Source organism: Topomyia yanbarensis, chromosome 3 (assembly GCF_030247195.1).
Source record: "Topomyia yanbarensis strain Yona2022 chromosome 3, ASM3024719v1, whole genome shotgun sequence".
NCBI classification, from domain to species: domain Eukaryota; kingdom Metazoa; phylum Arthropoda; class Insecta; order Diptera; family Culicidae; genus Topomyia; species Topomyia yanbarensis.
Window position 1 is genome coordinate 332,729,735 of NC_080672.1, and position 22,932 is coordinate 332,752,666.

Here is a 22,932-nt window from a genome sequence, read left to right on the forward strand (position 1 = left end):
GAACGTTTTAGTACTTATAAACGCGGTCTCAACTAACCAACCTCAACCCAAGATGAACTAATAAAAAAAATTACGCTCATATCCACTAAACAATGCGTCCCACGGTGATATGGCAGGGAACCCTAGTGATATGGGAAACCTCACTCTCATCTCCTATTCTGCACGTTAACATACAAACGCTTGAGACGTTTGCGATCATTCACCTACACTAAAAACCGCAGCCGCGCAAATGTGAAAACACCCCGATGATTAAGTGAACGCTTTAGCAGTAAAAAAAACCAGTACACGTTATCTCAAGCGGGAACCTACAAACGACTATGTTCGCGCGATAATTAATCGATCCCGTTCGGAAATCTCTACCGTCGGTCTTAACAGCCTAGGTTCGTACCTTCAGTTGAGCAACAAAAAATGGGGCTCATATTCAGCGGAACCTGGGGCTACCTACCTAAGCAAATCGCCCTTTTAGGTGGATAGATGGGAAGGAATTTATCGGTCAAAGCTTCTAATTGATATTTTGAAAACTCAGCTGCATTTTGGAACCATAAAAATGCATTTGCAACACTCCATGGCGGTACTAGGCAACGATTTGCAAAACTACGTTTTTCCACCCTTTTACAATGTAGGGATAATTTGGAGCTCCCTACGGGACAATTCAGATCGTCGATTTTTTTATTTTTTTTTGAAGATGGAATTATGTTCTTTATTGGAAAAACTCCACAAGAAGCAAAAAAAATGGTGTTAAAAAATTAATCTGGGTAGAAATAATTGTTGTAGATTGGGGCATCGTATATTTCCTTTACTGAGCCGTTTGCAATCGTGTGTTCAGACGCAAGCCGCTGAACGGTGATTGGTGGAATAGGGGATCCGAATAGCCCCGTACACTCATTTTGCACAAAAGTAGTGAGTATCTAGAAAATATCTCTGTTTTCACCCAAAAAAGATCATTCCATAAAATAGGAACTTCAAGATTTCTTAAATACTTACCTGTTACTTTTTTCACTTTTATTTGATACTTTTATCACGATTTTGCTTTATAATTATGGATAGCAAAAAAAAAATGAAACACATTGTATTTCCTTTCTAAGAAAACTGCGGAATGAGGTTCATCTGTCAAAATAAAGTCTTGCGATACCCCTGATGAAGGCCACCCGAGTTTGTAATCCATCCGTTGATCTCACGATGCCTGAAACTGAAATAATTTTCTCTCCCTGCCATCTTTGTCTACCCTCCCTCCCCTGACACCCCCCCCCAATATCTTCAGAAGTAACACCCCCCCCCCCCAATATCTTCACGAAGCATTTAGCTCTTCTTGTCTCTTCTAGTTTTAACTATTATATTATATAATCTCGTTGAAAATGCCCAACTCTACTACCCACTAAAAATAACTCTAATTACGAATCTTTACAAAATTTAATCATGCCCTCTAGTTATTTCTACTTTTTTGTCCCCCTTAGTTAAACATTATTTGCTTCAATAATCTCACTGATAAAAGTGTCAAACCATATTGCCACAAAAACTAAATGACCCCCCTAATCTTACGAAAATAATATCATCCCCTTGTGTAGACATATATAAGATAGCTATAAAATCGCATTAGTTTCATTTAAAAAAAATCAATATGCAATCCCCTAGTTTTAAGCAATTTAAAATGTAAAACAAAACAAAATTGGCACCTTTAAGCTAACGCAACGTGCCTTATCAAATAAACGATTTGAATAAAAAAAAAGTCTTGCGATTTTTTGAGAAACTAAGATGATCTGAATTACCCCCAGGGGCGGAGATAGCGTAGTTGGTAAATCGATTGCCTTCTACGCAGCTCGCCTGGGTTCGATTCCCAACCCCGCACAGAGGGTTAGAAATTTTTCTAAAGAGATTTTTCTAACCCGTTTAAAGAGGCGAAGGACCCTAAGGTCAAAACCCCCATAATTAAAAAAATACCCCCAGAGTCTTAATAGCCCCTGGTTCCCTTACTAGACAATACGTCCCATGGCGATATAACCACGAACTCTAGTAATATAGGGAAACTTACTCGATTCTATAATCTCAAATATGCACTAAAAATTAAGTATCAGAATCTCAGTCCGCGCACGATCATTCAAAAATAGACGCGACATACGATATACAAACGCTCGAGTCCTTCGCGATAATCCACGCCCGCGATCTCACAAACAGGATAACACCCCGGTGACTAAGTGAATGTTTTAGCACTTACAAATTAACAAAAAACGGTTTCAAAAGTGAATTTACAGACGCCAGTGCTTTCGGTATCATGAATTGGTTAAGTCCGAAAGTCCCTACTATCGGCCCTAGCAGCTTTCAGTTGGACCAATAAAAAATGACGCCCATATGCACTAAACAACTGGTGACATGACCGGAAACTCTAGTGATATGGAAGAACTCACTTGCTTTTAGTCATAAACCGAAAATTAAGTATCAGATTCACGGGTCTCGCACGATCATCCAAGAACACATGCAAATGGACACAGAGTTATGAAATCGAATTTATACACGCGAAGTTACATACACGCTAGCACACGCGACATACAAACGCCCACGCGATCGAGCGCATTAACGAACAACTGCTCTAGGCCATCGCGATGATACACACGATCGTGAATTCTCTCCGCTCGCTTATATCTGAACCGTACACTGAATACCACATTCCGAAATCACGGCCCGCTACAATTGGCCTTAAGCAGTGATTTAGTGGGTGACATTTCCCGTCACGTCTGCAAATGTAGTGAGTGATTCTGACGTGGAGCCCTCTCGAGACCTTAGCTCTACAGCTCGAGTAGGACAACTCTTAAAAAAATCTGAAAATTTTCTTCAAGTCATGGCGACATGATAGTTCGTGAAATGAACGAAACCATCTGAGGAATTCCACAAAGATCTGTCCGAAAATCTTTAAAATCGTGACATATCATCTTAGATTCCGATGAAACTTTACACGTTTCATCGGCATGGAAAACTAAACATTTTTCATGAGCAGTAAGATTATTTTAACTCAAGAGTGATTTTTTAAAAGGGCGTGAAAGTTTCTCCATGTAGCATTTTCGACAAAGATTTGTTCGATTACCATATTTTATAAAATGAAACTATCTGAGAACGAATTATAGTGAATAAATACTTCTGTACAAAAAATATATATACTGAAAAAAGTGTAATTTTTCACAAAAATGAAAATTATGTCCAAAATTTGAATTGCAAAAAACCCATTTTGTTTAATTTGCATGATGGAGCACTTATCGGTAAAAAAGTTTTTCTAACAATACCTTTGAACATGTTTTTAAATTGCATACTAATTGATATACAAAACTGAAATTCGTGCAAAATGCGATAGTTGTCGAAATATTTGGAATTTTGCTCCAACTAAAACAATTAATTCGTGTAATCATGCCTTTTTTTTAAAGTAATTTACGTTTGCCTATCATAAAATGTCAACAATCTAACGTTTATCATTTTAAAAACCCAAAAAACTTTTTCAGTGTATTTGGATCATGGAGAAGCTTTTTCTAACAACAATTTTTGACGTATTTTTATAATTAATACTATTGGTAGACAAAACCACAATTTTCATTAAGAATATGAGTATAAACGCCATTTCAAATCAAAATGCTGATAACAAAAAATTTCTGAAATGTGGTAGTCCTCGAGATATTATACGTTTGGTTTTCACAACACAAATATTTTAAAGGTTTTGTTTTTAGTGTTTCGTAATTTCATCGTCAGTAACTAACACCAACTTAATGCTAGTTAGATATGTTCAATACAGCACCAAATTGGCGCCAGTTGGACACTAATATCCACAACGTCACATATCTCGCATGAACGTTTCAACGACTTGCTGGTACCGAGTAATGTCTCGGTAGTAAGCACAGAAGTTCATGTTTGCTGATGAGGAATGTTGAACCGAAACCGTCTTTTGGGATGAGACCCATAGGGTGTGATGATTTAACTATATCGCTGAATCATATTTTGGTTGTTTTCATGTAACTTTTAAATGATTTACAATGTCACCTTGATGTCAAAAGGGAAAGATATAGGAAATTGTATGGGTCTTTCGAAAAACTTATTGTTGTTAATGGAGAAACTTGAACAACTTTTGAAAAGGTAGTAAAAAACAAAATAATTGTGTTGAACATTTAAAATATCTCGAGATATCACATTTCAGAAAATATCTATTATGAGCATTTTACTTTGAAATGGTACTTATAATCATATTCAAAAGAAAAGTTTTATTTTTAATTGCAAATAGTATGAATTATAAAAATATTTTGCAAGTTGTTAAGAAACTATTTCTATTGAAAGCTTCTCCATTATCCAAATACACTGAAAAAGTTTCTTTTTCGTCTTTAAACGGTTAAACGTTAGATTGTTGACATTTTTGATGGGGAAATGTGAAGATCTTTTAAAAAGGGCATAATTACACGAATTAATTGTTTTTATTGGAGCGAAATTCAAAATATCTCGACAACTATCGCATATTGGAAGATTTTTGTAAATGCATTTTTATTTTGAATGCTATTTGGAATCGGATTCTTTATTAAATTTATAGTTTGGTATATCAAGTCGCATTAAATTAAACACATATATAAAGTTCTTGAAAAAACGTTTTTACCGATAACTTCTCCATCATGCAATCAAATTCAAAACGCTTCTTTTATTTTTAGGTTTTTGTTGACAAAATATAAAAAAAATTAAAAAATAGGTTTTTTGTAATTTAAATTTTTAACATAAATTTTTGTTTTTGTGAAATTTGACCACATGTTTTCCAGTATATGTTTTTTCGTACAGAAGAATTCATTCCCTATAACTCGTTCTCCGATAGTTTTGCTGTTTAAAATAAACTAATCGAACAGAAAGTATTTGAAAGCGATGCACACAGAAACATCTACGCCCTTTTGAAAAATGGCTCTTGTATCAAAATATTGCCAGAGAAAACCATGGAGATTAATAAGCAGATCACAACTGCAAAGTTTCGTTCGAATGGGCGATGGTCATTTTTTACGGTCGGCCGGTCTTTCATGGAATCCCACATCTATTTACAATGCAGGAAAATACTTGGCTGAACCTGTTCGTAGGAGATTTCCGAAGAAATTCGTTCAGCGATATTAATTTTGTTGTGCATAATCATTTTTGGGATTCTTCAGAAAAAATTGTTCATATTACGAAAGGTGCTCGTAAATATTAGAAAGACATTCGCATAATTCATCAAACAATTCGTTTGATTAATGAAACAGATTCGAAATAAGCAATGTCGTTTCGTGGTTTTTACGAAAAATTCGTAGTTAAAATAAAAACGTTTCCATAGAACTACGAAAGATCCGACACATGTAGGAAAAGTTCGTATATTTTACGGAAGTTTTCTATACGAAACCTATTCGTACGAATGTATTCAAGTGAATATGAATGGTGTAAAGGAAAGGGAATTTTAGTAAACTTAATAAGTTGAAAATGGATGCAAAACCCAATATTAACAAAGTCCATTTTGAAGGTAACTGTGAGTCATCGATTTTTATGAGAGTGTTGCGTGCATCTCAAACTTTGTGCAAATTCGTCAATGTTCAAAAAGGATTGCTTTTTGGCATAAACGCTTATAAACAGAATGTGTGAGTACGCTGTTTTGGGTGTACTTAAAAAATTCAATGATCTTAAGGCAATCGTTACCTTTGAAATTTTAAGTTTTTTGTTTACCTTTTCCGTTCCATGTACCACTTTCTGAATATAGATCTCCCTCATGTACCATTGTCTAAAAATTGTTTACAACCATTACCCCGTCAGAAAATTATTTTTAATCCGATAAATGCCATACTTTTTTCAATTTAAAATCTCTTCTTGAAGACACTCAGCCAGCATCTTAACTCTTGATACACTGAAACAATATATAATTACAAAAATCCGATGGGAATGTTAGGATAGCTAATTCAACTCCTACAACTTCTAGTGGTATTTTTTGCCGAAATCGTGCGATCTATTTATTACGCTATAAATCGTAAAATTTGGGACAATGACGTCTTCGGAGGAGTTTGTGGAGATTACAAGCTCTTTTATATGGTGTTGTTACTTTAATGGTTAATCTCCCTAAAAGTGAGATATATTTTCCAAATTCTCTTGCAAGTTTATATATTAAAATTATGCCTTCGGTAAAGCTGTAGAACAAGCTTTTACCAACAATTTTACTGAATACACAAAGTCTAATTACCTTCAACATTATTGCTGGTTGTTTGTGGATGATCCCTTTAAAGCCAATTCGTTAGTATAACTTTTTAAATAACAAGTTCGGAATGTTCCGAATGGTTGGAGTTCTCAAAACGGATAACATTATATATTATAACATTGGCTTATCTCGTGTATTGTCAAAGTAATTTGAATTTTTTTTAAAAATAAATTGTTTTAAATGGTTGTTAACGTAGAAACGGCTGCGTTTACGTCAACAATGTTTTCGAACTACTCATCAAAAATAGCTAGGTTTGTCAGTTTGTCTTTAGCGTAACTTTTGAAATAACATTCTGACAAGTTCGATATGTTCCGTAAACTGGTTTGAACTATCAAAATGGTCAACTTTATATATTATAACAATGGCTTATCTCGTGTATTTTCAAAGTAATTGGGCAATTTTCGAAAAACAAGGAGTTTCAAATGGTGATTGGTTGTTAACTTGGAAACGACTGAGTTTACGTCAATAGTGTATTTCGACTACTCATCAAAAATAACAAGAATTTTCATCTGTTACTATGATTTTTGTGATTAATCCTCCTATAAGTAAGATTTCCCAACTATTCTTTTTGGTAACAGTACATCTTTGAAAAATCTGCGGAGATTGCTTTCACAAATATATTTGCTGAGTACTCGAAGTCTCTTCTTTAAATAATTATATTTGGATGGCCCACAAACACTTTTTTTTAAAATATCTTTTCAATAAGCATTCATATATTCTAAGAAGTTATTTCATGTATTCTACGTTTCATATATTCTACGATGTTATTTCAATCGTCAATTTTTTTATTAACGCATAATTTTTCATATTTAGAGTATTTTCGAAGATATTGGGCATTTATTTGAAAAACTATAGTTTTTTAAATCATTTATAACTCTACTGAAGACAACGAGAGACAAGTGAACTTTATTAAGTTTTATAGTGATGATGTAGCATTTCTAATTGCAACTAGAGCTGGCTGCCCATTTTTGTCCGCTGAAAAGTTATTACTTTTAAAACTATTGCTATTTTTTCTAAACATTATCCAATAACATCTAAGTCGCAAGAGATAGACCGATGATTCTTTCTGGAAAGATATGTGTATCTTAATAAGACCGATAACTTTCTGGAACATATTGAAGCTATATCTACGATAATTAAGACATTATGTCGAAAAATGTTTTAGCGGGTCATTCACAAACAACGCTTAATAACTTCGAGTGTACTATAAATAAAGATTTTTGGTCTTTAGTAAATATGTTCGCAAAAAAAGTTCTTTAACCTTCCGGCAGTCGCGCTAGTGCACTGAGTGCTCGCTGCTCTGAAAATCTAGCGAAATCGTCTTAGGGCATCAGCAGCTGCTCGTTTAGTTGGCCATAACCCTAGTAACAATTGAGGTTTTATAGTGGTTTTTATAGCCACTCATAAAACTTAGATTGCACTTGTAGCGTGCTATAAAACTTCAATTGTTACTTGGGAAGCGCGACTTCCGGAGGGTTAACATTTTTGAAGACTTCATCTTGTTTATCATACTTTGAAAAAATTGTAGCAAATATCTCGCTTCAAGGGAGTTTAATCACTATAACTATATCATTAAAATGAAGGTCTTAAACCATCATAAAAAGTCCCAGAAGACATCATTGCTGTACGCTTTACCGTTTCGCACGTTTTTGGTGAAAAATAGCAACTGTACAACATCCCTGGAGGTAAGTTCACCTCTGGCATAAAACCACTGTTATATATGATCAATTTGAGCAACAAAATACAAAATTTGTACGGAAAAGCTTCGAGAAACGAACTCAGAAAAATATTGCAAGCAAACAAATTTTCACATTACGCGCAATCCTACAAGTTGTGACGGTTTCTTGTTAATTGGAATATAGGTTACATTCGCAGGTCCTCCTGTAGCTTACAGTTAGCTTGAAACACGTGTCAGCTTTCTTTCCTGACACCGGTCGGCAAGCAGTGACTCAACCACACTCGAATACGTATACTTTGAGTGTTCAGTCACAGTTACTTGCTTTCGCATCACACATCGTTTGATGTCACGGCCATGGGAGCGTTCATCGCGTACCTTGTCACGGTGCGTTGGACCATATCTAACTGAATCTGCACTGCATGACTGTATCTTCCAAGTGGGTAGCCATTACTTTGAGATGCTTTCAATATTCAATCCTCAGAAGATCTACACTTGAATATTTCCGCTCGCTAGCAGCCGGTTAGCTATATAACATCATAAAACGAATCTGAATAAGCGAGCCTCCGAGTGTTGCTATATTAAACACAAGCAAGTGTTCTGACACCTCCGTACAAAAAGATACATCCAGTTTATTACTAAAGGCAGCCCTCGAAGAAAAAGCTTTTTACAAACATAAATAAAAAGCTTTGAGCCTTCCTAAATCAACACTCAGACCTGCATTGCTTATACCCGTCAGCAAGTCCGTTGAAGCTTCAGATGTAGGAAGCTGGAATAGTGGCAATTACGGAAATGGTATGTTCCTCTCAATGGGTTAGTAGTGCGCTTCTCGGTATAGTTGAAAAGAGGTGAAGGTTTGAATAGTTTATGGGCTTGGGAGGTAAGCTTGCGGTTCCATGGGGTTGATGCTAGCATCCGGTAAACTGCTCTCTGTCTGTTCGGGCAATGACTGCGAGGACGAGTGTTGAATACATCACTTATCACCACTAATGTTTGTGTTACATTCTTTATGTACTCAGTAGGCTAGTTTTCCATTTGTTTTTGTTTTTTTTCTCATGGAATGGTCAATGGATAGTGTTGATGACCAATTCCGAAACGATGAATGATAAATGAAATGTTTTCGTCGTTAGAATGCGGCGGTTGTATCAACCTGAATTACAACATATTTGAAATGTCGGAAAAATGTATTAATCTTGGTTTTATTGACATTCAATTTTAGCAGAAGTGCTTCGAAAAAAAAAAATTAAAGAACAACCATACAACTTTTTTACATGCTGTCCTACACATATCATGGCCATCAGAGTACCCTATTATGCCCGTATCATTGAATCTTCATTGTTCTGTCAGCCTTTCACATTCCGGCTCAAAATCATTTACTGTTCGGAGTCGAACAATGGACCGACAACGAGCTACACATTCCGAAAGTAGACTGAATCCCAATAAATAATCTCACCGCAGCAGTAAAGCGGAGCAGTTGAAGGCACACATTCCTCGACCATTTTCACCCACCACCCCGCAGCATCTTGCTCCTTTCATGCAATGTGTAAACAGCATTAACATCTGTACTGAGCCGGAGCTGGTGGGTGGTGTGGTAAGTGCCCCTTAACCCCGACTTTCTTCGCTGCACATCGAACGGTTCTCCGGCAGGGCGCGCATACATATATTCATTCCCGCAGCCTTTATACGTATAGAGACGAAGATTAAGACCATAAATTGTACTCACTATCAAGCCACTTGGAGTCATATTTCAGGGTGCGCTTAAAGTTGAACACCTTCTTGCCGGTCGTCATGTTGTACAGATCGGTTCGGAATATCACCGTGTCGGCCTTGGTGAACTCTGCGTTGGTTCCGGAGTACTGGAGGGGAAGGGTAGAACACAATGATATATCAGTGGTTGTAAATCTATTCTACTGAACAATGAGAAGAAAACTGGGTCAATGCAAATAAGTTATTTCTCTGCTAGAAGGATTCTATGACCTTCACTTCCGGTTTCAGAATGAAGCCATAACTGGTTTAATTTTTCGCAATCGCATGATACATTTTCCTAGTTTCCATTAGTTTGATATTCAAATCATCCCGGAGTTCGTAACTTTATTGCAAATCGATGAGACGACAACCGAGTTGCGGTTGCAGTTTCGGGAACCCGTGATGTTTCCGTTCAAATATTCCAACAACTGTAACAATTCATTGTCGTTCCACCGGAGGACAAATTTCGCCAGAAAAGGGAACAAAACAATCCTCACAATTGATGGTTTCGGCGAGCTTCTACAAAATTTATTCCGCGATAGTTATTCGAGGTATTTTTTGCTCGAAAATTTATAGCATTACTGTGGCTAGTTACCGGATTCTTTTTTGTATTAGTTACACTCTCCACTCGATGTATTTCCCGCAGTTTTCTATTGGTTCTAATGGACGTGTGCCGCTTTTTTTTGTCGATCGAATTTCATATTTTACTCACCAGAGCGGGTAAATCTCCGGGATTGCCCTGATGCACGTAGATGGCGGTAGAGTTATCCAGCGGATCGTATGGGCACTTGGCGATGCCCAGGCCAATTCCAGGCACGAATTCCGACCGCGATAGATGTGTGAGATTGGACTGCAAGTAAATAAACATAGTTTGAAAATTTCATTTTAGTACCATTCTGCTAAAAAATTCAATGCATTCGGATTTAGGGTAGATTCACGTATGGTATAGCAGCAGCAGCAGCAAAAAAATCAATGATTTGAATGAATTGATCACAAAGTTGCGAGGTTCCGAATTCTAAATGGCCCTGATGGGCTGGACAGGCGAAAAATAAAGTAAACCGAACATAAATAGTGGGTTTGTTTTTCTCCCTACCGACCGGGTCCAAATCCATTCTCAATTTATTCTGCACGGGCCTCTGAATGCACGCGAATAAATATTAGATGAAATTTCACCGACAACTTTGGTGAAATTGCAGACAGCCAGCCACTGACCGACGTGACCGGGTAGCACAAAAACAGTATCCAAAGCCCAAATGAACTGGACTTGGAATTGCCACGTGAGCAGAGGGGGAGGGGGGGGGGGTGTTGATGGGAAGTTGGTACAGTTTCGGTCGGCCGCGGTCAACTGTCGAGCATGGCGTGCCAAAATGCCCAACTTTATCTATTTGATGCTAGTTTTTTTGGCTTTTCGTTTCGGTTTTGTTCTTTTTCGGCATTTTTTTATCTTCAGTTATTCAGAGTTGACGAACATGTTTGCTATTTCATGGTGGTTCTTTAAAGTTTTTCCACAAAGTTGCTGTTTGTGGGTGTGTTGAACCCACTTTCAACATGCTCACTTTACCGTCTCATAGGTCTCTTTGTTCAACTATCTCTATTCAACGATGATGCTCAAATAATAGGGTGAAAATTGGAATGCTTGATTAGAAGTTTCCTTTCGCAAAAACACGAGGGTTATGCATTTTGCATGTCGTTTTTTCTTTGGAATTGAAAAAAAAAATGATTACGCTATCTATCGATTGTATGCAGTTATGTCCAAACTTTTTTTCCTTTTTTATTAACGACTATTGAGTCAATTTTTAACTGTAGTAACAGCATTTGATTAGCAAGGTATTGAAAGGTGTTAAATATATTTTTCAATATTAAGAGCCGTGGTACTCAAAGAAGAGCAAGGAGTTGAAGCAAGAAACTTTAGAAAAGTGTGGAATAGGGTCATATGAGCAAGCTTGGAGTTTCTCGGCGACTTAACCCTTTATCTTCTAATGCAGGAGTCAGGATATTTTGGCATTTGAAATGCGAATCACCTGAATCACCGGAATAGTGTAAAGAGACTTTGTACTTGATGCTGTCGAAACCGGGTTTTTTATAATTTCAGGTAAATAACCCAACATTTTTCCCGAATAAAATGGATTTTTTTTCAGGGAAAGATTGGTTTTTGGCTATTTCAATTTACGCAATTTCATGCTTAGCAAATTTATCGCTATTTTATTACATACACCTTTAATACATTCTAGCTCTGCTGGATTATTCTCAGTAGCGTTCGTCGCGGTGGCGGTAATTACCGCAACCGCGCGGTATTTACCGCACTCGCACCGCAAAATTTGCGGTGCGGTGAGACAGTTTTTCCCGCAGCTGCGGTGCGGGAAAGAGCTTTTCCCGCGCGGTTGTACCGCAACCGCACCGCAAAAAATAATTGATAAAGTGATAATTTTGATTATTCTAAATTGATAAACAGACTAAAGAAAATCTAGCTGTGTCCGAAATATTTTGATGCTATTACGAAAAAAAATCTAGCTGCGTCCGAAATATTTTGACGCTATTATTTTTACGACATATTTTGAACACTAGTTATTTGATACTTCTAAGTAAAAATTCACAAACTAACCATTTCAAATACATAAAATGCAAGATCCAAATAGAGACAAAATTATTAGATAATTTAAAAACAATAAATTTGTACTCTTAAATCCAATTTAAAAGTGCATCACTTCTCCCGATTTCTGTTGGTAATCGTGGAATTATGAATCGTTTTCGATATCAATTTTTCAATTGCGAATTTTGACTAATTTAAAGGAATTAGAGATAACCTAATTATGCTGGGGCTTAAACACAACCCAAAGAATATAATTATCTTCATCAAACCAAACGAATTTGCAATAATTGGCAGTAAAGGATACAAATGTATGAAAGCGTCCAAATTAGGGAGGGGTCCAAATTACGATGATTATTCTATCATTCGTTCATCAACACCGTATTTCTATCTTCTTTGATTGCTGTGTAAATTCAATGTGAATTTTTCTGCAGTCAATTTTATTGGACTCTTTCTCAAAAAGTATGCTACATAACTTTTTTTCGCGTACTTCCATTCAAATTTACTATAATTTTCTACCAAATTAAGTCCTAATATTTTTCAGTTAAGACTATTTTGTAGCTTTTTTGCCAAATACCACATAGTTTGACTCCCGTTCACTGCAATTCAAGTTTTGGCCATTGGCTCTTTGGTAAAATATTAGAGGAAAATACACTAAATGCTAGAACTTTCGAACTAGCCTTAGGAAAGTTACACTTCATACATTTTTAAAGGGAGCAATCTTAGTTTTTGAATGAGAATACATCTGTTTCTTGAAGAATGCGGAAGTTAGAGTTTTGAGATATTTTGTCCGTAAAACCCCCTATTTTTAAAAATCATTTTTGTTGTATGCTACAAATCATACATTTTTGCAGTTTTTCTAATGTTCAAAAATTCTGTACCGGTTGAGACCGGACACCTGATTAGATGTAATGTATAGAGCAATTTTTTAGTCAAATAGGGCGTCGTTCTTATTGATGAAATACAACATGTTTTTATTTCACTGTATTGGAATATATGCGCTACTACATAGAAGTACTGGTATTTCGACTTTAAATTTTTGTTGGTGAAATTCCTTTAAGAATGAAAGGTGGTTTTTACTACTAATTCCCTTAAGAATGAAAGGTGGTTTTTACTACGTAAATGCGAAAATCATCCATTTCATTTTCATATGTCAAAAACATTGAAAATATGAAAATTTAAAGAAAAAATATGCAACTTCATTTCGTATTACATTTTTATTCCCCTTTTTTCAATTAACTGAAGGGTTGCTCAAATAAAATTTTTCCTATTACTGCAGTACAACGGTTTTGGATTTATAATGTTTGCCTTAAAATGTACGGAATTTTATTAATAGAAAATACAAAAGTTGATTTTTTCATAATCATTGCATTCTGAGGAGTCTCTTAAAGTTAAATTTCGTGTGAATAAGAATAACATTTTGTTATATATGGTTTGTACAATTTTTCAACACTATTTTTGAAAATATAAAAATTTTACCGCATTTACCGCATTACCGCGCGGTGCGGTGCGGTAAATAAAGTGCGGTTGCGGTAAGCGGTGCAATTTTATTATTTTTTTTGCGGTTGCGGTGCGGACAATCCATTTACCGCCCACATCCGCACCGCGACGAACCCTAATTCTCAGTACAAGAAACCCAAACCATGTGAACCGACCAAAAATTCAAAACGACTATTCGGATGAATAATAAGCTGTGGTTTGCTTGTTTTTTATCAATTCACACAATCTTTAACAATTTTTATAAAAGTAAAAAATTCAAGCGACAGTCTTCCTCTTAGCCCCTTTTTGTACAATTTGCTTGTAAACGACATCTATGAATATCTTGTAAATATTAACACGCTAATGCCACTTGCAGATGATGGAGTGGTCTCCGTAATAGGATCCAAAGCCATCGATCTGCAAGATACTGTGGATAGTTTGTCTGCTTCAATTTTCAACCGGATTCAAGGTATCCATGAACAAAACAAAGCTAGCCGTATTTTCAAGGAAGCACGATTCAGCATAAGTACAGCTCCTTTTAATAGGTCAAACTATCGCTGGTAAAATATTTTGTCATCTGGTTCGACTCGAAAACCACATTAGAAATCTGCATTAGAAGTGGCAACATAGGATCAATTTTTCAAGTTTTTTTCAATTCAATAATCAGAATATAGTGGGGTGCTCCGGCTCATCAAAACTCGACGAGTCTCCTGGCTTCGGCACATTCAATCAAAATTCACCGCTTTCCACAAACTGCTTCAGTTTATGTCTCAGAATCAGTCTTGATTTGGGATATCCTTGGGATCGTTGACACCCTGCCTGTAGACCATTATTTCTTCGTTGCGGATAGTTTAAGATCGTGAAAAGCACTCCTAGATTTTTTTGGGGAAATCACGGAAACTCCTGATTTTGCCTTAGTTTTGGCCCCTTCTAATTGCTCCATTCCGGGTAATGAGAAGGCGCAAACTCTAGCTAAGGTGAGTGCATTAGAAAGTGATTTTTACGAAAGATCAGTTCACTTCAACGAATTTTACATGTGATTTTCTCGTCACTGGACACTCGAAAGAAGCCAAATCTCGTGGAGCAGTAGAGACTTAGGGAGGTGACAACATTCTATAATCCCACAAGTGTCCATGAAAGCCTGTTTCAAGGGGATAGATATGGGTTGTAATTTAATTCGAGTGAAGCCCATGCCAAATCATTATACGTTGGATGTCCATTCCCAGCATATTGGGCTTGTAGAGAACGATATTTGAACTTGTGGCGAAGGATTATCATGACATCGAACATGTTGTCTGGTCATGAGACGAGTATTTTGGCGGCCAGATCTCAGAAAAATTATTTCCTTTGGGTTCTGGATGCGTTGGCGATAAATATCCAAACACAAGCTATTTCTTCTCTTTTCTCTATCATTCTCTGATCTTTACTACAAGACCAGCAGAAAATCTATCGTTGCACTATTGAAAACCGAATGCAAATAATGGACTGGAAGTCGGGTCTTTAAAAAAGACCAGCCGCGTGCCATAATGGTGCAAGTTTGTGTTCGTCTTGTTTCTGTCATCGTTGTCCGCCATCTCTTTGATGTCCCTTAATATGCTCTCTATTACTAAATTCCCCGAATGTCGCTCTTGTGAATGACCCCGTTGTGAATGTATTTCCAAAGAATTGATCCCCCATGTGAATGTCTTTCCAATGAATATCTTGCGTGCCTACCAAGAGCTGAAAAGTGTTTTCCTAGTTTCAATTGTTAAGGGGTCTGGTGTAGAGAGCAACAATAATCGACTTCTGTTTTATCCGCTTAATTGTTAGTATTGAGTCTCTAGAAAGGTCTCTCGCAATCTCTATGGCCACGCTGAACTTATTTTGTTTTAAACCGCCATGCATTCCACGTGCGTATTTTCTATAACACATGAAGATTTCAATCTAACGGCAATAATTTTCGAAAAACTGACAGCGGTAAAAATACAGTGTAAACAATACACTCTAAACTACTTCTACCCAAATTTTTAAGAGAGAATACCCAATGGGTCATATATCATTTTTAGAGGATATCAAATAATGCTGTTATCTAATACGCGAGGTATCAGATATTTAAGCAAATCAATACTTTTTATCAAGGGCACTCTAATGGGTATAATTTTTAACACCAGCAAATAATTAATGATCTCGGGAAATGGTTTAACATGGTTATTTAGCACATGACTGGTGAAAAACAGAAATTTTAATGAGTCGTTCATAAACAAGGAATTTTTTTTTTTCAATTTTGTATCATTCTGGGTATAACAGACACAATAGGGTAGGGAAAGATGGGCATATTTCTTGGATGAAACACTGCAAAATGCCGTTAAATTGTACACCCTTGGGCTATTTTTAAATTTCGAAACGTTGTGATATACCGACAGAAAACTAAATTTATTAGTTGCGAAGCTTTTCACTCTTCCCTTGTCCTATCTTCATCTTTATCAACACCACATGTCCATCTTACCCATACACTGATAATATAACTTCGTAAATATAATGAAATCGATCATGCAATGCACGAATTCATTCGTTGTTTTCTGCAACGAAGTACTTTCGTGCATTGTAACTAGTATGTTTCGTTCATTTCATGAAAAAGAATGGCCGCTTGGTGAACGAAGGCTTTCGTAAATTTTACACGATTAATGTACACTGCACGAATGTAATCGTTGATACCGACACTAATTTTCGTGAATGAAACGAAATGTTTCGTTTATTTTAATAAACGTTTGTGTATAATACGAACGATTTCATTACTCACACGATTTTATTTCGTTCATCTTAGAAAAGTTTTCGTATTCATTATTTTTGCAATCGATATTTTAGGATCGATGTTTGACAACAACGATTTTTTAACTAACTAAAAGGATCGATCTGGCAAAATCGATTTTATTGCAACCTGCTCACCTCTATTGAGGACTAGAAAGATTGTGGTGTGAAGAAATGGCGCTTGATGAACACAAGTTTTAGTAAATTTTACTTATCTAGTGTACATGGCACGAATGAAACGAAATGAGTCGTTTGTTTCAATAAATGTTTGCTATACGAACGACTTCGTTGATCGCACGAATTCATTTCATTTATTTTAGAAAAGTTTTCGTATTTGTTAGCCTCTTACTGTTTTCAGTCCATCTTTTGGGATCGATGTTTGACAACTTCGATTTTTTTTTTAATTTAAAAAAATCGATGTGTCCAAGTCGATTTTACTGTGGTGTGAAGAAATGGCCGCTTGATAAATGAAAGTTTTCGTAAATTTTACCTATTTTTCGTGAATGAAACGAAATGTTTTACTTATTTTAATAAACGTTTGTGTATATTACGAACAATCTCGTTGGTCGCACGAATTCATTTCGTTCATCTAAGAGAAGTTTTCGTAATCATCTTTCATCGTTCATCTCTCGTAATTCTCGATTAGTTAAATTTTGTGACGAGTAAAGTGCATAACGTTAAAAGTTAATTAAGTAGTTGATTTCTCCGGGTAAAATAGTGGCCCTGTAACAAGAATCTTCATCTAACCGATAGCAGCGCAAGAAACCATACAGCATGACTGTTAAAGCAATCACCGATGAAGCTCACTTCCAAACCGAACTAGCCGCAGCAGGAGGAAAATTGGTTGTTGTGGATTTTACCGCAGCTTGGTGTGGACCGTGCCGAAACATATCGCATTTGTTCGATCAGTTTCCAGCGAAATATCCAAAGGCTGTGTTTCTCAAGGTGGACGTCGACAGATGTACCAAAACGGCGCCGTCCCAGGGCATGTCGACCATGCCAATGTTTATTTTCTACCGAGCCAGAACAAGGATTGACAGGATGCAGGGTGCAGACATTAATGGACTTGAAGCCAAAATACAGAAACATTACGTCGCCAGCTTGTATGAATCTGGAGAAGATTACGGTCATGGAATGATGAACTTGAACACCTTCATCCAGAAGAACCAGTGCGAATGCATGAACGAATCGAACGACCACCCGATGGTGAATGCGCTCAGTTCCAGCGGCGGTCATCTGGTGTCCGATTGTGACGACCAGTTGATCATTTCGATTACCTTCAACCAGGTGGTCAAAATCAGTGCCATCAAGTTCAAAGCACCGCCCTCTCACGGACCGAAAATATCAATCAACCAAGCACCATCGATTTCGATATGGCCGAATCGCAAGTTTCGGTGCAGGATCTGGTACTGGGGCAGAAGGATCTTGTGTCGGGATCGCCGATTCCGTTGCACTTCGTTTAATTTCAAAACGTGCAGAATATGCAGCTGTTCATGGAGGATAACCATTCTGGTGACGAGACGACCATTATCGATCATTTGGCCTTCATCGGGTCACCGATTGCAACAACTAAGATGGATGACTTCTAGCGGGTGGCCGGGAAGAAGGGTGAAAGCTACTAGATTGTTTGAGCCGCTGGGAAAAGGATGGTTAGAAGGCGGTGGATAGGCGCGGTGACGAATATGTTATTTAAAAGGTTAAATATAGTGATGCGCGTTAACTTGTTCTTTTTATAATTTTTTTTATAAATATATGTTGAGCAGGAAAAAATGGCATATTATTTTGATATTGCTCCGGCAGAGAAAAACTCAATCTTATTCATACAAAACCAACGAGCAGTTCGCGATGGCTCAGCTGAATCCGTACAGCTCCGGATTCTGGATCAACTGGAAACGAAAGAAGTTTAGGAAATCTTCCTGAAACCGGCGGCCACGGATACGGCTACTAAATAGTCAGACTGAGACCGTCGTGATGAATTGTTGACGTATTCTACCTCTATTGAAGCTTTTTTGACGTTGACGGTTTGACGAATAGTGCTCGTAGATATTACAAAGATGTTCGTATATAGAAGCGAACAATTCGTTTGCCGAATGAAGCTGTTTCGTAATAAGCCAACGAAAGTCTTTTCGTGGTATTCACGAAAAATTCGTAATAAAAAATAAAAATGTTTCAATAGAACTACGAATGATTCATCATATGTACGAAAAATTTCGTATATTTTATGAAAATTGTCTGTACGAAACAAATTCCTGGCGATTTACGAATATATTCTATCAGTGTAGCACTTTTGAAATAACGATTTTGTTCTTCATTTTCACAACCATTTTATCTTTTAGTTTGAAATTTAATTAGTATCAGTTACTGTGTTGATGAGATATGATCTCAAATCACGCTTGGCGTACAATTTGCGAGCACTGCATCAATCGATGAGTCGCATTTGCCATTTAACCATAAGGTGGCCGCCTTAGGCACAGTTCCCCTAAACCACAAGTAAAATGTAATGAGAAATTCATATGTGAAATAACCAAAAAATATTAAAAAAATGAGAGCAAAAATGTGAAAATCAACATAGAATGAGTCTTGTAGTAATAAATTACTTTATGATTAACTGATTACATAATATTCATGGTTGATTACGCGAAATATTTTAAAAATACAGACAATTACCCTGCTTATTATTGATTACCAAAGTAATCGACGGATTACCGAATTATTTCGAAAAAGCGAAGTAATTCTTGATTAAGTGTCACTATTTTGGCTCGTTGGAAACCCCTTGAGTATAACCTTTCTCCGGGGCCGATCCACATCCACCATCAATTTAACTATATGTTCTAGTTCCACCATCGGAGCCTGCGGATGTCGGTTCTAGCCGACATTGGAAACAGTGATCATTTCCCTATCAAAATATGTCATGGCTGGATGCCCCCATCAACGTCGTTGGATCAACGATCGAAAGGATTGGCCCACCTACGAGACAACATTTCGGACGCCCTCGATCGAGACCGCAATTACTCCCCAGAGGAGCTCGTAGAAGTTATGACTCAGGCCGCAAAATCATGCATCCCGCGAACTAGTGGAGCACCACCAAACCGGGCGGTTCACTGGTGGAACCCAAAAGTAACGAAGGCAAACAAAAATCGACGAAAAGTTCTTCGAGCTCTTAAACCGCCCCCCCCTTTCCATCATTAATGGGATGAGCGGTCGACGGATTTTCGACATCTTAGGAATGAGGCTAGACAAGACATCGCGAAAGCCAAGGAGTCTAACTGGACTGCCTTCCTGGGCGGGATAAGTTCCAAATCGTCGACTGCGGAACTGTGGAGAAGGGTAAATGCCCTAACAAAACAAAACGGCTTTGCACTAACGCTCAACGGTACCACGACAGTTGAACGCTCCGAAATTGCAAATGAAATCGGGAAACACTTCGCATTGATCTCGGGGAACTGCTCCGTCCCACTCTCCTTTCTCAAAACGAAGACGGCCACAGAAGCTACTCCTGCAATCTTCACGCCAGATCGATGGACTCGACGACGTCAGTTATCCCCTGTTAAAAATCTACATCTAGTCGCCAAGCGAGCGCTACTAAACGGATTCAACAGGATCTGGGGAGGCGAGCCTCTACCAGACAACTGTAGAACCGCCCTCATGATTCCCATCCCGAAGAAATGCGAGGGAACCAGAAACCCGAATGACTTCCGACCCATCAGTCTCTGGATTGGGAAAACGATGGAAAAATGGTGAATAGACGTCTGTTAACCCTCCTCGAGGAACAGGATCTTCTTGATCGTCGGCAGTTCGCTTTCCGAAAGGGACTCGGTACAAGTATTCACTTAGGCTGCCTCGACACCACAGCCAACGACCTGCATGATCGTAGTAGCTATGCGCGACGAACGCAAGCATTTTTTCACTCGTGTCATTTTTTTGAGAAAAAATATAAAAGTGATCCAAGATTAGGTTTTTTCGGAGTTTGAGAATGAAAAAAATACAAAATGTGTGCTGTTCCGGAGCCATACTGGATCGCAGTTGTGTTTTCCTCCGATCTGGCTGTCAGAAGCCGAGAGGAAGAACGAAGAGATTGCACACGCCACGACCAAATGGTCGGTGTTAGGTCAGACCGGACTAAGTGACAGTGCATTGATTTCGAGAAAAACGCGTTTAAAGTTTGAATCGTAGCATCCTTTACATTATAATTGAAAAAAAAAATTTACCATAAATCTTGTTTATTGTTTCATATTTCAAAACTGGTAAAAGTGGAATGTAGATGAAGAAATTCTTTATCCAGTGCTATCATTAACTCATTTTTTGATGTTTTGCGACTTGGTCCGGTCTGACTTAACACCGACCAAATGTGGTTGTATGTGTTCGTTCCTCCAGCGGATTACCCAGAGGAGACGACCGGAAGGTGTGACATGGTGCCCAAGTAAGTGTACAGGCGGTAGAATGTCCTAATATGTGGGTGAGATCCATCCTATTCGTCTTGTTTTTATATTAGAATGAAAGATACATTAAATACGCGTCAATTCCAAGCGCACTTATTAGTGGCAAGGAATCGAAAGTTCAATACTAATACTGGTATAAATTTGATACACGTATTATAGTTGAGCGGGGCTTGCCGACGGGACAATGACCTCGGAATGTAGCGCTAGGTCTTTGTCATTCTGAAATGGGTCATTGGAAAATCGGTAGAGCTAACACCTCCTACATCCCGAAATAAAGTTGTTTGCATAAGGGAACCAGACCATATGCAGAAAACTTTTTTTCATAATAGCACTGACGGCCAGTGGGATTTGGAAGGTAACACACACACACACCATAACCAGGCTAGATCCACCGCCGGGGATTAGACCGAGTAGACCGCGTCGCAGAGCTAGCAGTGGGTCGTAGGAGCGCTGGTGAACCGGAAGTTACGCTCCACCCGGAATCGCCGGATAGACCTCAGCACCTACTGGATAGCCCGTTGAGTAGGCTAGATCCACCGCCGGGGACTAGATCGAGTAGATCGGGACGACGCGGAGAGCTAAATGGCTCACAGAAATAAACATCGGTATCAGGAGGAATCTACCGCTCGGTTACAGGAGAACAGGATAGATCCATTGTTGGGGACTAGACCGCGTAGTTCGCGAACAAGTGAGGGCGGAAGCTGAATGGCTCATCGGGAAAGTAGAGCGAAACGGAACGAGAGGAAGCCAAAGGGCTCAAGAAATTGTGGTGCTAAAACCAAAGAAGAATCGGTTTCGGGAGAACTTTTTTCGCCGGGGAACTCTTTGTCGGCGTAAGCTAGATTCACCATCGGGGACTAGACTGAGTAGACCGCGAAGAGGCACCATCAGTCGCGGGTCGTCGGGGCACCAGCGAACCGGACGCCCTGCTTCACCGGAATCGCCGAACTGACCTCGACATCTGGCTGGCTGGCTCGGCTTCGGGAGAACTTCTGTCGCCGGGGAACTCTCCGTCGGAGTAGGCTAAGTCCACCGTCGGGGACTAGACCGAGTAGTTCGCGAATAAGTCGGGATCTCAACGAGTAAATGGCGCTGAATTGTACGAGAAGGGAGTTGCGGTGCTAACTGGCACAAGGGAGCCGAGTCGTGGTGCTGAATGGCATAAGGGAGTCCAAGGGCTCGGTGAACTAGACAATCTGAAGTTTGCCGATTGTCTTCGTAGGGGAGGAGCACTAAGTCTCGACTCACAGCCAGCTTTCTGACTGCCATGCAGAAATTGCCAGTCTGTGTGGATGGTGGAGAATTGGTGGTGTGTCGAGGAGTGGCGCTGTAACCCCGCGGAAGAAACAAACTAGTAAGTAGTTGAGTTAGAGTGTGTGCTATGCACATAAAACCCCTCCCCGAAGTAATGCCGTAAGGTAGTGCCGGGGAGGAATCAGGTTCTGGCCAAGAGCAGTGTTTTTAGCGGGTCGGGTGATGGCAGCCCAAACCTGTTCCCTGACACATTAGGGTTTCTGTACATTTTTGCCGTCTCAGGGTTTTCTTGATTTTTGTACTGCTCTCAAAAAAACACCATAACCAACGGACATGCGGACATTGCCATCCTTGATCTCGCCAAGGAATACAACACGGTATGGCGCGAAGGAGTGATGCGCCAGCTGCATCAATGGGGCATCCGAGGAAACCTTTGCTACTTCATCAAACAAAACCTCAGTGACCGAAGCTTCAGGGTAGGTATTGGAGGAAACCAATCAGACCTATTTTGGGAGGCAAACGGGGTCCCCTAAGGCTCGGCGCTGGCAGTCACACTATTCCTAGTCAGCATGAATTCCGTCTTTGCCATGCGCCCGAAAGACATATTCGTGTTTATCTACGCTAACGACGTGATTATTGTAGCGATTGGGAAAACGACCGGCCGCACTAGACTGAACCTGCAGGCTGCCGTAAACGCCGTTGGCCGGTGGGCCAACTCGGTAGGTTTCAGCATGTCCACCCCAAAATG

General features: G+C 38.6%; 1 protein-coding gene and 1 pseudogene across 2 annotated transcripts in view; one reads left to right on the plus strand and one right to left on the minus strand.

Moving 5' to 3' along the window:
- LOC131693140 (semaphorin-2A) overlaps positions 1–22,932 on the minus strand; it is a 326,263-nt gene that overhangs the window by 29,460 nt on the left and 273,871 nt on the right. For both annotated transcript variants that reach the window (XM_058980723.1, XM_058980722.1), the window contains exons 7-8: positions 10,351–10,488; positions 9,616–9,748 (exon numbers count right to left, since the gene is read on the minus strand). In XM_058980723.1, the coding sequence (XP_058836706.1) occupies positions 9,616–9,748; positions 10,351–10,488 (271 nt within the window). The remainder of the gene's footprint in view (positions 1–9,615; positions 9,749–10,350; positions 10,489–22,932) is intronic.
- LOC131693141 (thioredoxin-like protein 1) lies at positions 17,266–18,156 on the plus strand (annotated as a pseudogene).